Source organism: Camellia sinensis, chromosome 5 (genome assembly GCF_055761805.1).
Source record: "Camellia sinensis isolate YWXY chromosome 5, ASM5576180v1, whole genome shotgun sequence".
NCBI classification, from domain to species: domain Eukaryota; kingdom Viridiplantae; phylum Streptophyta; class Magnoliopsida; order Ericales; family Theaceae; genus Camellia; species Camellia sinensis.
This window is the reverse complement of record NC_138965.1, coordinates 49410828-49428216: the sequence shown is the minus strand read 5'-3', so window position 1 is coordinate 49428216 and position 17389 is coordinate 49410828. Positions and strand designations below refer to the sequence as shown.

The 17389-nt window shown below is 36.5% G+C and overlaps 1 protein-coding gene across 3 annotated transcripts in view; it reads left to right on the top strand.

The window, feature by feature from the left end:
• Positions 1 to 14880, top strand: part of EMB2820 (Cytidine/deoxycytidylate deaminase family protein) — a 41802-nt gene extending 26922 nt beyond the window's left edge. For all 3 annotated transcript variants that reach the window (XM_028208558.2, XM_028208679.2, XM_082868837.1), the window contains exons 7-10: positions 1501 to 1600; positions 2257 to 2709; positions 3307 to 3419; positions 14303 to 14880. In XM_028208558.2, coding sequence (XP_028064359.2) covers positions 1501 to 1600; positions 2257 to 2709; positions 3307 to 3419; positions 14303 to 14522 — 886 coding nt within the window. In that variant the 3' untranslated portion in view covers positions 14523 to 14880. The remainder of the gene's footprint in view (positions 1 to 1500; positions 1601 to 2256; positions 2710 to 3306; positions 3420 to 14302) is intronic.
• Positions 14881 to 17389: the final 2509 nt, after the last annotated feature.

Sequence of the window (17389 nt, the reverse complement as noted above, 5' to 3'; positions counted from 1 at the left end):
AACGCTTATCAAAGCCGGGTACCTCCTCATTTGGGTATCTCCAACGCATTCAATGTGCAACACCTTGTGCCTTATTTGCTAGATTCCTCTTGTGTCGGCACAACTTCTCTAGTTTGATGACAAGCTTCTTTTAGTAGATTAGTTTGTATTGGTACTAGTTCTTGTATTGTGCTTCTATTCTTTGTTTCATTAGTTGTTTGTTTTGCTTGATCTTCACTTGAGGACAAGCTCTTGCAAGAGCGGGAGTATGATGTAGGACGTGTGACTATCATTTGAGATAGTGTCACATGGCTAATTTTCAATCTATAAAAATTTCCTGCGATGGCACTAAGTTCCAACACTTAGTCTCAGCCAGTGTATGCAACTCACACACATAGATTAAATTTCGTCAAGCATACAAGATAAGCAACACAACAATTACGGGAAAACCCAACCTTTATTATTGCACCAACAATTACAGAGGAAAGCCAAATGCCAAACTCTCAAACACTTGATGAATTCAAGTTTGCATGGCCATGCCTCTATATAGGCTATAGTCAAAACATTTGAAATTCAAACAGGCTACAAAACATAAGGGACACGTGCCACCTGACATGGCAGTTGACACCCCCAACTGCCAAGGGGTTAACACAGATTTGAAACAAGCATACATAAATAACTATCACCAACTTCTCCTTTATTTCAGCCTTTCTTGTTCCTTACCTTCATGTCTGGTTCTATGCATAACCGCCCACAACTGCCTCTATATTTTAGAAAGCCTTTGTATTGCCTTAAACAATTCGAATTTCTCAAGCCACCAGCCAAACAGAGCCCAGAGTGCCATCTGTTGGCCTTGCTCAAGCCTAACTGCCTTGCTAACCAGCCAAGTTGTGCACCACGCCTTGCTGTCTAGCCAAGTCAAGTTGACTGATTTTGTTAAACCCTCAAGTATGCTGCAGCCTAGCATTAAGGTCATATTAATGCCTTGCATGTGCCATGCTGCCCATACTCTGGCCAAGGGTTGAGTGCCGCCGCCGAATGACACAGCTGATTACCCACCTTGTTGTTTTGGCATGCCTCCCTCATGCTGCGGTCTAGGCTTGACATAGGTGCAAGGTGCCACCCAAGTGTCAGGCCGCCAGCTCCCAAATATCAAGGTGCTAATAGTTAGTAGTAGCTTACAATTAGAGTGGAGTCATCTCTTGTTACTAACTTTGATGAATAATAATTGATTTGATACTGAAATTCTCTCAGAACCCTTTGGGTTCTTCTCTCTCTCTCTCTCTCTCTCTCTCTCTCTCGTTCTTGGATCCCATCAGTTTGTTTCTGCGTGTACTTCTGTTTTCTAATTTCTTGTGTTTCGAAAATGTTGCTAATGCTTATAACAAAAATTTGTTAAAATTTTTTGATGTATTTGTTATATATTATCTTCACAACTTGGAATATATTCAGATGAGATGCTTCTTGTATATTTAATGAAAAATGTTATAAAATATAGATCAATGTTTTATTTGATTGCAGCAATATAGATGGCATTACTGGATTTAGTGAAGAGGACTCCCATTCGATTCACAACTTCATGAAACTTACAGTTGATATGGCGAAATCTGGTGATGGCCAGGTAGTTATTTAACTGTTGTACAAAAACCTATATCTGGTGAGGGATGGGACTGGTTGTTTGCGTTTGGGCTAATTTTGGCCTGCTTATTGAAAAACTTGTTCAGATTTATTTAAAAACTAAATATGGAGCTCTTGATATCTGAGGTCTGCTTGCTGAGTGAGAAATACTTGGCTTGTGAAAATGTGCCCAAATATAAGACAGAAATTACTTGGGTATTTCTATTGTTAATTATAACAGTCAAAAACATTAAGGTTACAGATGAGATAAGATTTTGGGATCCCATTATTTATTTAGTTCTATGTAGACATTGTAGTCAAAGAAGAGACAAGTTTTCTTGCCATATCAGTACACCCTAATTGGCCTATGCAATGTCTGGTACTACCATTTGATCCAAACTCGAGTTGGTGCTGCATGCTTGAGCGCAGTTTGTTTGGTGATGTGTTTGTCCAAGCATATCAAAAACTAAATTGAACTGAGCAGGACATTTTTAAAACTGAGCTCAACTTGGTTGATATGCAGTGCTAATGTAAATGTTAAGCAGGTGTAATTGGCATGGCTGGTGTATTGAACTGTGTAATAACTGTACTTATTTAAAACCAAAAACTCATGGTATGGCTGTGATTGTCTAAACCTGTCTCTTTGTTCTATTCTACCAGGTAGTTAATGCCGCTATTATTGTGGATCCTTCAACTAAGCAGGTAATTGCAAGTGCATGTGACCAAGTGCGCTCTCAGAATTCACTAACAAACCAGGCAGGTGTGGAAACATGCTTCTTTGAACAGCAAGAAGCTTATACTTGCCACCCCATTGCCAGTAGTGTTGAAATACATAAAAAATTGCTTTCAAACCCTTCATCTGCTGAATCCAGGCAGTTGTACACTGGTGTTGCTTGTTTATACCCTTGGCGATGGGCTGAGCAACAACTAGCCTCGTGTTTTAGGCACCCTTTACGACATGCTGCTATTGTAGCTATTGAATATTCTGCAGCCAGGGATAGACACTTTTTTCCTGGTATTGGACATACTGGAAGTAACTCTACTCAAATGGATCTAGTGCAGTATTCTTTAAGAGGTTCTCCTGTAAAAAGACAAATGACCAATCTCGAAGATGTAAGCAGCCTCATTTTTTCTTGTGCTATACAACATTCAATACTTGTTTAGGGAAACCACCAGCCTCAGATGTTTTCCTTTTTGTTTGATGAGGAAAAAGAGAGGAGAAAATAGAAGAAACATCTGAATTGTCCGTTCCGAATTTCTCACTTAATCACCAGACTTGTGTGTGTTGGGGGGTGGGTGAAGGTGAGTGGGTCTGTGGTGCCTGTGGATGTGTTTCATTTTTTATTTTTTAATATTTATAAAGATTTAATTAAGCAGCTTTGTAAACCTATGCTGAAAAGGTTGACTCAGTTTCAAACAAGGAGAAATTCTGGCTTCCCAGAGACAACCTTTTTATGAGATGGTGATGTTTCAAAAAATGTGTGATTATTATCTAGAAATATTTTATGCGTGCATATGTATATGTAATTACATATGGCCATGATAGTGTTTTTTACTTGTCAGAAATTGTTGTAATTTAATGTGTTTTCCCCTGAAAACCATCAAAATAGATTACTTGAAATTTCTTTTCAATGATTGCTTATCAACAAATAAAGAATAATTATTTTAGTGTTTTTTAAACTTTTATGACAATGAATTATGCTGTTTCAGGTTCAGGATGATGAAAAACTGGATTCTCATATCAATGGTTTTCATTGTGAATCAGTCAGACCATATTTATGTACAGGTTATGACGTCTTCCTTGTTTGGGAGCCTTGCACGTTGTAAGTCCATCGACCCTGATAATTGTTCTGTCATTTATGAATTACAGCCTGTATTTTTTTGTTTTTATTTTTGATTGCTTGGTACCTAGTTTATTATTTGATATAGGTATATACTTGTGGATCAAGGAAAGTAAAATAGAACTGACCTTAGCTGTGTGCTCATTGGGTACTCAAAAAAACAGTTTACTCATTTGTTAGTAACTTGTAAGTTGCTAATGTTGCCACCTTAGATGAAACATTGAAGTTGGAGTGGGACTCCCTGTTGGAACCTCCTTTCGGGGTTGACTCCACTGTGTTTTTCCGACAATGTATCCCTTCTAGGATGTTCTAGTATCAAGAGGGCATTAAGTAGCACATACACGGACATGCAACACGACTCAAAACATGCCAACACAGGAATTTAAAAAAAAAATGTAGGACACAATATGCCTAGGACATGTTAAAATTTATTATATGTTAAATATATGAATAGTTTTTTCAAAGGTTATTCAAAAAGAAACATAACATTAATTAGAATTAAAGTCATATATTTCATAACTTAAATACCTAGATATTAATGTAATAATTGCATTCTAAAGAATGCAAACAATTGTAGACATTGAAATGCACATGATATATCATCTTACAAATATTTTAATTTAGAGTGCAAAAGTTGTATGCAGAAGAATGCAAAATATTTTTACTAGGAGGAGATTCATGGCATAGATCGTGTTGGGAGAGTTCAAGAAGTGTATAATATTATGAATTTAAAATTTTAATTAAGACAGGTTGAAGAAATGTCGGACATGGTTTTTTAGGCATGTCCACAGGGTGTTGTGTTTGACATAGGTGTCTGACATGACATGCTTTCTTTGTAGAAGTATGTGTGCTTTTTAGAGGGGGCATCTATGTTGGGCCTTGTTGACATAAAAGAAGTTGTGATGATTCTCTTTAGTAAACAAGGAATTGGGAGAATTGTTCTCATTTTTATATTTTTTAGAATGATAAGCAAGCACACTATTTATAGTCTATACAAGGCACCAAATCAAGAACTAAATAATCATACAGCTAGCTGTCATACATCTAATTTTCCTTATTTAGAGAGTTGACATACAAGTAGGCAATCCCTAGAGATCAGCATTAAATCTCAGCTGAATATTCTCCTTTCCAACACTCCCCCTCAAGTTGGTTTGAAGATATCTTCCATAGCTAGCTTGCCTGTCAATTTCTCAAATTGTTTTCTAGACAATCCCTTTGTAAGAACATCTGCAATCTGTTCATCAGTTGGTCTGTTTTGTCATGAAGAACAGGGTTATGTGCTATTGAGATTGCTGCTTTGTTATCACAGTATGCCTTTCTCAAAGAGGGACTTGAGACCTTAAGTTCATCTAAGACTCTTAATCCATAACATCTTACAAATTCTATGGGCAACTGATCTAAATTCGACTTTAGCACTGCTTCTTGCTACCTTATTTTGCTATTTACAACACCAAGTAGCAAGGTTTCCTCCAACTAAAGTACAATAGCCAGAGGTTGATCTTCTGTCGGTTATGCTACCAGCCTAGTCTGCATCTGTGTATACTTCAATTTGAAGGTGACCATATTTTTCAAACAGCAGGCCCTTCCTTGGTGATCCCTTTAAGTACCTTAGGATTTTGTACACTGCCTTGAAGTGTGTTGGACTTGGTGAGTGCATATATTGACTTACCATGCTCACTGCAAAAGCTATATCTAGGCGAGTATGCGATAGTTAAATCAGTCTACCAACTAGCCTTTGAAATTGTTCCATGTTCTTCACATCTTCTGGTTTAGCAGATTGGAGCTTCAAATTAGGTTCAATTGGTGGCTCTGCTACCTTGCAACGGAGTAGACTTGTCTCTCTAAGAAGATCCACCACATATTTTCATTGAGACATGAAGATGCTCTTTTTAGACCTGGCAAACTTCATTCCAAGGAAATATTTAAAGACTCCCAAGTCCTTGATCACAAAGTCATCAGCAAGGACTCTCTTGAGTCTGTTGAGCTCAACATGATCATCACCTGTTAATACTATATCATCAACATAAACAATTAAAATAGCAATCTTTCTTTCTGTTGAGTGCTTATAGAACAAAAGTGTGATTTGCCTGACTTTGTATATATCCGTGGGCCTTTGCAGCTTTTCCAAATCGCTCAAACAATGTTATGGGAGATTGTTTGAGGCCATACAAGGATTTTCTTAGTCTACACACTTTCCCTTCACTAAGATGTTCTTCAAACCCTGGTGGTAGGCTCATAAAGACTTCCTTTTCCAAATCCCTGTTTAAGAATGCTTTTTTTTTTTTTTTACATCTAGCTGGTGTAAGGGCCAGTAAAGACATAGTAAAACACGGATTGAATTAATCTTTGTGACTGGAGCAAAAGTCTCCTGGTAATCAATTCCGTATGTTTGTGTAAAACCTTTTGCCACTAAACGCACCTTGTACCTTTCTATACTTCCATCAGCTCTACACTTAACCGTAAACACCAATTTGCATTCTCTTGTTTTCTTGTCCCTCGGTAAGTTAACAATTTCCCAAGTCCTATTCTTTTTCCGAGCATTCATCTTTTCCAAAAATGCTAATTTCCAATCCAGATTATCCATGGCTTGCTGAATGGTTCTCGGGATAAATAGGTGGGAAATGTTTGAGGTAAAAGCTTTTATGAGACTTAGAAAGCTTATGGTAAGACACATATTTAGCAATAGGATGTTCCGTACAGGTTCAAACTCCCTTTCTAAGTGCTATAGTTACATCAAGATCCGAAGCAGTCGGAGTGGAATTTGACAAGAAGGATTAGAGTTACCTTGAGCAATAGATGGATCATCGCTTGGAGACAGTGATCTGTTTTGTGCTAGAGTTGTAGGTAAGTCTTTACTTGTTTGATGAGTACCCCTTCAAGTGTAAACACGAAGTTCTGAAGTAGGATTGATGAGATCCTGTCTTAGTATTTCTCCCCTTGTTTGTGAATCATCTAAGTTTGGCAATGGTGGCTAGTATTTCTCTTGTTTTCATTATTGTGACTACCAATTTCCTGACTACTAGATGTGGAAGGATCAAGAACAGGTACGGGAAAGAAGGTAGTAGGCAGAGGAACAATTGTTTACCAAAACTGAGCTTCATTATTTTCTATCTACCCCTGAAGACAGTTTTGACCAAAGTAAGGCTGACTTTCCACAAAAAAGACATCCATACTCGATTTTTTTTTTGTTTTTGTTTTTTTGTTTTAGGATTATTATTTGGGGCATAACTGATGAACACACATTTTTCTGCCCTAGGATCAAGTTTGGATCGAAGCCTACTAGGTATGTGAACGAACACAGTGCACCCAACAATTTTCATGGGTAAATCAAAGAAAAGTTGACATTCAAGAAGAATATTTTGAAACATTTAAGGGGTGTAACATATTTTAAAATATGAGTAGACATTCTATTGATCAAATAAGATGCCATCAAAATTGCATCTCCCCATAGATATTTTGGAATATGCATTGAGAACATAATGGCACGTGCAACTTCAAGTAAATGTCTGTTTTTTCTCTCGGCAATACCATTTTGTTGAGGAGTATCACTACAGTAGATTGATGTTGAATCCCTTTTTCTTTTAAAAATTTCCCAAAACTTGATTGAAATACTCAGTTCCATTAACGGAATGAAGAATGTTTATTTTTGTTTGAAATTGGTTGGAAAAATTTTTGAACAAATTTTCAACTTCAGATTTATCATTCATCAAATATACCCAACATAACTGAGTGTGATCATCTATGAAAGTTACAAACTATTTTTTTCCAGAAGATGTGGTAATTTTCAAAGGACCCCAAACATCACTATGAATCAAGTAAAATGGTTTTGAGGCACAATATGGTTTTGAAAAGTATTGCGATCGCTCTTTGATAAATGACAACTTTTACAGTGAAAAGATGAACAATCCACATTTTTAAATAGAACAAGAAATAGATACGCGAAATAAGAAAAACTAGGGTGTCCTAGTCTAAGATGCTAAAGAATTATTTGCTCACAGATAGAGAGAGAGAACTAATACTAGTACGGAAAGCTTGAGCTTGTTTATTACGGAGAAAGTTGTCATCAAAATAGTAGAGACCGTCCATCATTCTAGCACTGCCAATCATCATCCCCGTGCTTAGATCTCGAAAATCACAGTGGGAATCACAAAAGATAACACGACAATTAGAATATTTAGATAGTTGACTCACAAATAAGAGATTACAGGCAAGATTAGGGACATGAATGATGGATTTTAGGGTGGTTTTGTTAGAAAGTTTGATAGAACCTTTCCCTGCAATAGATGAAAGATTTTCATCTGCAATTCTTACTTTTTTATGACCAGAACAAGGGGAATAAGAATGAAATACATGAGAGAGATTTATCATATGATTATATGCACCTGAATCAATGATCCAAGGTGTAGGACTAGAATGACAAGAGAAAGCACCAGAGTTACTACCTGTTTGAGCTAGAGAAACACTAGGAATACCGGAGTCTATATTGGATTTTTAGCAGCTTTAGAAGGTGAATCATTTGCTCTTTACTGAAGGCACCAACATAAGCCTCATTTGCACAAGCAGGTCGATCTCTAGGCTTGCTGTTTTTCCAGTTGGCAGGTTTGCCATGAATCTCCTAGCATGTCTCTCGTGTATGGCTGGGTTTGTTGCAGACATCACACCAAATCCAAGGCTTGTCCTCGGCTCTGCGCTGGCTATTGGAAGTTTGGCTCATATTTGCATCAGCAACAACTTGGGCAGAATTTTCAGTTGGTGCCTCAGCCCTTTTTGGTCCGAGCATAACACTCTGGTGACTTTCCTTTCTTCGAACTTCAGCAAATACCTCTCCAAGTGAAAGAAGAGGACCGAGACTTCATCAAATTCTAAGTTTAGGCCAGTGAGAAATTTTAGATGCGATTGTTTTCTACTGTCTTCTTGTGGTGATTGCAATCAGCTGAAGATTTCTATTAGAAATGGCAATCGGAACTTGGCCCGACGGGGACCCGACCCCCCGGCCCCGAATTAAGTGGTGATTCCCCAAAAAATACCCCCGACGGGCCGGGGACGGTATTAAAAAATGTATCCCCGGTGATCTTCGGGCCGGGGACGGGGATACATGTTTCAGTCCCGGATCCGGCCCGACCCCGACCCCGATCCCCGCCCCGAATAATCCCCGATGTAAAATTACTAATTTGCCCTTCCGTATATATATGCGCGTGTAGGGTTTTGTGTTGAAACACTGCTCAGTTCTCTCACACACAACACAAAACAAAACACGCTTCTCTCTCTCTCTCTACGCCGTTGCCAAGAGCTAGGGTTTCGCCGCTGCTCGTACCGCCGATCGTCACCGCCACCGCCGATCGTCCATCGCCGTACATAGCTCAGTTCTCGTCCGTAACCGCCGATCGTCCATCGCCGCTGCTCGTACCTCGCCGCCGATCATTCTCCCTCACTGCCGCTCTCTCTGTCACACAACGAACGACGTTCCTGCTCCTCTGTCACCACCGATCTGAAGCCACCACCACCACCACCGATCTGCAGCCACGACCATGACCAGGACAGATCGTGATGAAGCCCCCCCCTCTCTCTCTCGCTATATATATACATATCTGTTGTTCATTGATCCACAATTTTTTTTTTTCCAAGTTATTTATATTATATCTGTTGATGAACAATATATCTGTTGTGTGTGTGTGTGTAACACAGTGTGGAACAGATCTGTAATGTATACATACAATTTTTTTTTTGTTCTTGTGTTTGTAATATGTGTTATTAAAAAAATTTTTGTTTGTTGATCTGTTGTTGAAAAAATCTCTCTCTCTCTCTCTGTTTGTTGATGAACATGTTGATCAATTGGTCGGGGAATTTCGAGGTCGGGGAAACCCGATCCCTGTACGGGGACGGGGACGGGGACGGGGATGGGGGTGGTTATGGGTTCCCCGTCAGGAATCGGGGCCGGGGACGGGGGTATTTCCACCATCGGGGATCGGGGACGGGGAGTGTGATCCCCGGCCCCGCCCCGCCCCGTTGCCATTCCTAATTTCTATTCATAATCATTGAAAATATCCAGATCTTGCCACAACCTTGTCAAAGTATTTAAGTATTTGGTGACATTGTCTCTCCCTTGTTGAATTTCTCCAAGTTGTAGTTGCAGCTCATACATTCGGGATTGATTGCCAAGGTCAAAATACATATGGTTAATATTAGCCCAGAGTCTTTTGGCAGTTGGATAGCACATATAATTAGAGGCGGTATCTTCATCCATGGAATTAACAAGCCAGGCCATAACCATGGCGTTTTCTGCATCCCAAGTTGTATAAGTCGTATCCTTCAAATCAAGCGCTTTTGTATCACCAATTAGGTACCCAATCTTTCCTCGCCCTCGAATATGCATACGCATTGATTGAGACCAACGTAGAAAATTGTCTCCATTAAGGCATATAGTGGTTATCTAAACAGAGTGTGAGTCAGTAGACTTGGATCCATACATCATGAGAGGCGAAGGTTTCAATTACTACGAATAAGTCCCAATAATTGTTTGTTTGTAAATACAGAAAGGAGTCAGAATAAAGTTTCGGCTCTGATACCAAGTAAACAAGGAATTGGGAGAGAATTGTTCTCATTTTTATATTTTTTAGAATGATAAACAAGTACTCTATTTATAGTCTATACAAGGCACTAAATCAGGAACTAAATAATCATATAGCTAACATATAGCTAGCTATCATACAACTAATTTTCCTTATTTACAGAGTTGACATACATGTAGGCAATCCCTAGAGATCAGCAATAAATCTCAGCTAAATATTCTCCTTTCCAACATGTTATATATTTTATACATTAACACTAGCATTTATTTTTTCAATAAAAGTTATAATATAAAGGTAAATTATACTGACCTACCTTGAGTAATGGGGTTAGAAATATGTTACATGGACTTGGGTATGGGTGTTAGGTGTGTGTGGGTGTCCAAACATTAGACCCTTGTAAACCTAAATATGATATTAGGATACGTATTCAAAAGTTGGATGTGTATGGGGACCATATTTACATGAAGTGAGGGTAGGGATAGAGGGCAAGGGCTGGGGCGGGAGTGGGAGCAGGAGTAGGGAGGGGGGGGGGGGGGGGCGAGGTTTCGGGGCAAGGAGCGAGGCCCCCATTGTTGTTTCTTGCTTACTAAGATGGGGGTGCATTATGGAAACTTACACATATTGCATATTTTATCATATTTTTAATTAAGATGTAAATTATGAAGAAAATATACTTGAAATTAAATAACATTTAGGGAAAGGAGAATGCTAAATGTGTAAATATTGTATAAAAATATGTAAAGATGTTTTGAGATATGTGAAATGTGTATTGAGATTACAAATATTTTGGTATTACATACTTCATTAGGGAAAATATGAAATTTCTATGTCTCATTTATGTGAGAGGCCATAAATGTTTATTTGCAAATAAACATTTTTTCTTCTTAAAAGATTTTCAAACATTAGAGGATCGAAGTGTTTAAATTGGGTATCAGACACGTATACGGTATACCCCACACTTCCTTGTTATATTCGATGGACATGGGTATTTTGGAGAATAGAAGAGTCCATGCATGTAACACAGGTTATTAAAATGGGCCTCATTAGTATGGTAAAATTTTTGCATGCTTCCCCAAGTATTGTAGTCAAATAACAATTACACCCACGCCATTAGATCACCGCTCGCTAGTCTTGTGGACGGTTTGACCATGATGTCAACAAATAATGCAATGAAGGGCCTATTTTGCTCTTTATTGACTGAAATCAAATATGCTGAGTGATATATATACATAAGAGTCTTTGACTAAAATGTGTTTATTAAAAAGCATGTTTACATAATCTTTGACTAAAATTTCCCTTGTTTAAACTTATTTTTACCAAAACATTTTTTTTTACTATTAAAATATACGAAAAGAAATTCTTAACTTCCAATTTTGTATTGCTACTTGATATGTGTCACCAGAAAATGTTGATCCCTAGCGAATTATGTTTTGGAACGCAAGTTCCTAATCATGGTATACTTGTATTCAAAAATGGTAAATTTGGCGATCCAAAGCGATCCCAAAAGTTTGTTCCAATATATTTCCTTAAGGTTTCCTTAGGAGTAAAAAAATAAATATAATGAACTAAAATCTAAGGTAAGTTGTGAAATTTTAACATGAAAAACATAAAAAAATGAGTCATAATGTTCATAAAATATGTGTTGCCATATGACTAATTTGGAAAAATGCCTACATTTTATTGGATGTATAATTGTTAAAAAATTTTCTAGACTAAAAGTACTTTAAATTCTTAATAGTGTTATACTCCTATCGTACCACAATTTGGAGCATTTGGTGTACTGCCTTACCCTTCCTATTCCATGTATCAGAACAATCTATGTTCTTGGTAATATAGCCATAGATTTACATTACTCTTCCTTCCCTTCAGTATGATAAACCCTTGCATAGTTCTCCCTTGCCTTGTCCTCAGATTAGCTTTAGTTCTCTCTCTTGCCGAGAAACCGGTTATCTGGCCATGCTTATAGAGGGGGAGGGAGGTGGCAACAATGGTGGTGGCAGGGGTGGGGTGATGGTAATCTATGTGGGAGAAGAAAAGGTGGAGGATAATTTATGAAGATTATATAATTTACAAAGGTTATTTTGTCATTTGACATTATATTTACATTGGGTAAACTACACTTTACCCCCTTGAGGTTACGCTTAGAAACACCAAACCCAGCTGTCATTTGCTTTAATATTGATGTGTAAAACAGAAAAGGTAAAACATAGCCCTGTTATTTCACCTCTCTGTGTCCCCTTTCTCTCTTTGCTTCCCTCCCTTCACACACCACTCTACCACCCCCAGCTAACTCACATCAAACCCTAGATATTCACCATCACCCACTGTTGGGTATGGTAATGTTGTTTTACATAGTGGAGACTTTCTAGAAATGTAGGTATGAAAGAATTGAAGAAATAACCAATTGCTGATGAAAATCATACCGTTGAGTGATCAAGGCTGTTGTGTACCTGGAACCTAAAGTAGGAGATTCAACAAAAATCATAGGGCATGTTTGGTTTGTCTCTCAAAACATGTTTTTGGAGAAAAAATTCCAAAAACATGCTCGGTTGAAATTTAAAAAAAAAAAATTCCAAAATCAGTTTTCTGTCTACTATACATCAATCAATCACTCACTTTTTTTATCTTCTCTCCTTCTCAATTACTTTTTCTCTCACACCCATCTATTCAACTATAAAAAAGTATCAAATCATCCCAAACTCCAAAACTTTAAAACTACTTTCAAAATATACAACTAAACAAATTTTCAAATTTTCTAAACTCTCTCTAGAAAATTATTTCTGAAATAATATCTCAAAACACAAACCAGACAAGGCCATAGTTTCCAGTGCTTCGGCTGGTATATGTGAAGCTCCATATATCTATATAAATATATCTAAATACTTTATTCCTAGTCAATACAAACCATAAGCTTTGATTTTGGATTGAAGCTCCATGCTGTGTTTTTATTTCTTTGAATTGGTTTTGGTGTTTGTATATATATATATATATATATGAGGGTGATAAGTGGACCATGGCAATGGGGAGTAATAAAATGAGTAACTAGTGTTTGACTATTTAGCTACTGAAGATAATTTTTTTCAAAGATTGAAAGTTTGCTGGAGTGCAAATCTCTCCAATATTTTAGATAAGCAACTCTTCTACAACAGGGCTGTGGAATTGAATAGTGTACTCGTTCCTGTAGATCTAATTCACCTTTTGCAGTGGAACCACCCTCACCGATCGCTACCCCTCCCTCATCTACTGTTAATTGAGTCTTGCATTTCCAGTTGAAGTTCAGATTTGGTATCATATGTGTGTGTGTGTGTGTGTGTGTACAGGAGCCATAGAAATTTGGTATTATATATATTGAATATATATATGTTTTTAGTGATGGTCGTTGGGTTTTTGGAGAATTCAATCGTGTTTGTGGCGCAAGATGGAGAGAGCAGAAGGAAGAGGGTTTGGTGCCGCTGGTGGTCGATGGCGCATGAGTTGGTGATGGGTGGCCAACATGCTCAACTATTCGTGCATTTTTTTTCTCTATAGAAATCCATTGCAAACATGGATGATTTGCTTCCAAATATGGTCATTGAAAATTTGGAGAGAACAGGGGCATCATTGTCCATTAGGTGCTCAAATATGGCAGGAGCAATGCCTATCAGTTCTTTCTTGTTGCATGTGTCACGCACTGTTATGTTGGACGGAAATATTAAGTATTGCAGTTTGTTTGACAACACAAGCGGGTTTAGGGTTACAAAATAAACATTAAGGGGGTTATGTGTTTTTTAACTTAACCATAGGGAGCCAAAATGTAATTTACCCATTTACATTTAATGTCTGACATACCAATATATGTTCAAAACATGTACGGGTGAAAATGTATTTTCACTTTGTCAACTCTGCTTATGTTACGTTAATGAAGGGGAGGTCAGAGTAATATTCACAAGCTAATGTGCTGCTGTAATTAACCCATTAGTCAGGATAGGTTAGTGTAGTTTTCCCTACTATAAAATAAAAGTAGCTTTTTGACTGTAAACACCCCAATGATACATGCTCTCTTAATTTGGTGAGAAATTGTGTAAACGATTTCCACAAATATTTCTAGAGCATCTGTCTCTGTCAATTTGCACAAAACGTAACAAAATCTAGAATTGTTAGTGACAGAAAAATGAATGCAGTCAGTTTGAATAATTGTAAGCTTGTGTGTGAGATAACCAGCGGCAAGCAGCCAGGACATGAGTTTGTCTGTCCAGAAATTTTCTTCCATTCTATATTATTCTGATGTCTTGCATCTTTTGTTGTTGTCTATAACAGGTGTGCAATGGCACTAGTCCATCAAAGAGTTAGGCGTATATTCTATGCCTTCCCAAATCCAAATGAGGGTGCACTGGGAAGTGTTCATAGACTACAAGGTGAAAAAAGCCTAAATCACCACTATGCTGTTTTTAGGGTCTTGTTGCCTGCAGAAATCCTTGAGAAAGAACGTAAAACCATAGTTGCAACATGTGATGATGACAAAAATAACACAACTTGATTCTGCTAGAGGAAAGGTTTTGGTCATGATAGATACACTTTTGTTATGTATGTTATCAGCTAATGGAAAGTTCATACTATGTGACATTTATCCACAATTTTAGCTCCTGACTTTTGTGCTCCATTAAAGTTCTGGGAAATTACTCCGCGGTGCTGAAAACCATCACAATCAGTATCATTGCCCAATTTTAGTGGTTTTTTTCCCTCTTTCCCTCCCCTTAATATTGTTCTTAAATTCTAGTTACTCTTTCCTTTAACCCACGTTAATGTTTTTTGTAGCATATAATGGTCCTTGATTTTTGGTCGGGTTGGCAATTCTATTTTGTTTTTATTTATAAATGTAGAAAAGTTTACATGCATACAGATCATATGTTTGTGTTATGGAGGCAACCACAAATGATGATTGAAGTGGGGGCACCGGGTAGAAACATACAGAACCTTTTGCTTGCTATGCTTCCTTTTGGAGACTGCTACTTGTCTTTACGACAAAACTTGAAAAGGAAGAAGACTTGGTAGGGCTTATTATGACATGCAATGATGGGAGTTTTGGAGCTGAAAATGTGATTACAAAGTAGTACTCTCCCCCTTCCCTAATATTATGAATAGTTCTATATCAATTAGGCGTTTTTGTGTTTATAGATAAATGCTGTTTGGTTCATTAGAATGAGATGGAATGATATGAGATGAAACGGTGATTCCTTGGGCTTTCTTATGCAATGATCATTCCCTTAACATAGTGAAAGGTGATTACATTTGTAATGCATTTTTTAGTCTAACCAAACATGAGAATGAATATTTTGATGGAATGATTATTCTATTTCAGTTCATTCCAAAGAACCAAACAATGCCGTAGGGATCCCTCAATGTATTTCCCTACTCGGCAAATTAATTTTTAGTAATTTTTTATGATTTATTATTATTATTTTGAGATCAAGAAGCCAATCTTGTTTTGCAAATCCTTGTTGACAAACCAAAAAGCGCTCTGCTTTTTTAGAAGCAAAAGGCACCAAAATTAAAAAAAAAAAAATTAAATTGCATTTAGCCTATTGGGCAACTATTTTAGCCATGTTTTTTTAGTCTATATATATATATATATATTTATTGATTTTTTAATATTTTTTATTAATTTTTTTCTTTTTAGCTCTTAGGTTAGAAGGCCTTGAACATAAAGACAAAATTTGGAAAAAAAATTGTTAGGACAAAAAAAAAAAAAAAAAAAAAAAAAGGCCAAGAAAATTGACTCTTTTTTTGGGTCTATTTTTGGACCTTTTCAAAATAGGTCCAATTTTTAAAATTTTTAAATTCTGGGATGGACTTTATTTTTATTAAATTTTTTCATTAAATTCTCCTTAATAAAATGAATTTATTTTCCTCTTCGTTTCTCCATAAAATCTATCCAAAGAAAGACTCTTTTGATTCCCTAATTCATTTTGAGGTAGTTTCAAAAAGGATATTTAAAAATTACTCAAATTGAATTTAATCAAGATAAGCTCCCTTTCATGAAAATTGTTAGAATATCATACATAATGATGTGTTTCATTCATAGTTATTTATTGGAAGTTAAAATGTTCATCACTTTGGATCAAATTGCAAAAGTACTATTGCCACATTATGTTAAATTTTGTATGAAAATTATGTATATATATCATATTTCGAAAATGAAAAACACAAAATAGGAATGAATATGATTTGATCCAATAGAAAATGATTTGCATGTACCAAACCTGGTTTTGAGCATCAATATATAATATACACTGCTGCTAAAATAGAAAGTTGTCTTGCTCATGTTCAGAAATTAAGTGATTGAACAATTATAATCCACCGTAGAGATGAATATTTTGCTCCATTTTTTTTCTTTTTCTTTGCTCTTTTCTCAAGCATCCAACTCCCAGTTAATCTGAAATGAATGCACTCTATATAATTAAACTCTAGAAGCATACTTGTAGTCTTAATGCTCTTATTTCAGTTACTATTTTGGACTTTTAGCTTCATAGGTTTTTAGACTTTTTGACTTTCTAAAAGCTTTTGTATCTACGGAAGATTGGCTTTAAAGACTTTCCATCAGCCAGGCATCCACATGTCTACATCAATAATTAGCTTCAGAAGAAAAAGACAAAGTATGTAGAAGATAAGGCCTCTCTTCAACAAGCAGCAAAATTCACGCCAAAAATGACAATAGCTATTGTAATTATTTGTGTTTGTCAGTAGTAAGGCTTCTCCTTCACTCATTACTTTAATAGAACAGATGACCCCTATCCTGCTCAATTAAAGAAAAACTGTGAGAATCCTTACACGTGTTATGGTGTCAAAATTTTTATTTTGAATCAAGAGAGGGAGGATTGAATGATGTGTGACGTGGCCCAAAGCAATACCCGGCATCTTTATCCTAACCCTTTATTGATTTTTTTTTTTTTTTAGGTTTGTTTCTAGAGTAATTTCTACAGGAAGTTTGTCAGAAAATATGTAAATAATTGTTGCCACTAAGTCCTTGTATTTATTCTGTTGTGTACAAAGTCATTTTATGTAGAAATTTTGTAAAGCTTATGACTAGGCTTAGAGAATTTGCGCAAAAGTTAGACGTAAGTGTTAGGACTTTGGTTTTTGTTTGTATCCATCAATTGTATTGTATAAATTGACATTCATGCCAACGGACAACGCAATGAAAATTCTCTCCACTCTTCCTTGCAAAAATTCTCCAACTTCTCAAACCTTCGTCTAAAAAATTCTAAAGTGTTCAAGTCTTTCAGTATCTCAAAGTCTGTAACAAAATCTTTGTAAGTATAATATATATTAATATGAAAGGTGAGTAGTCTCTCTTTTTCCTTAGATATTTCAAAAGGGTAACTCTTATGTTCTAAATTTTTTTTT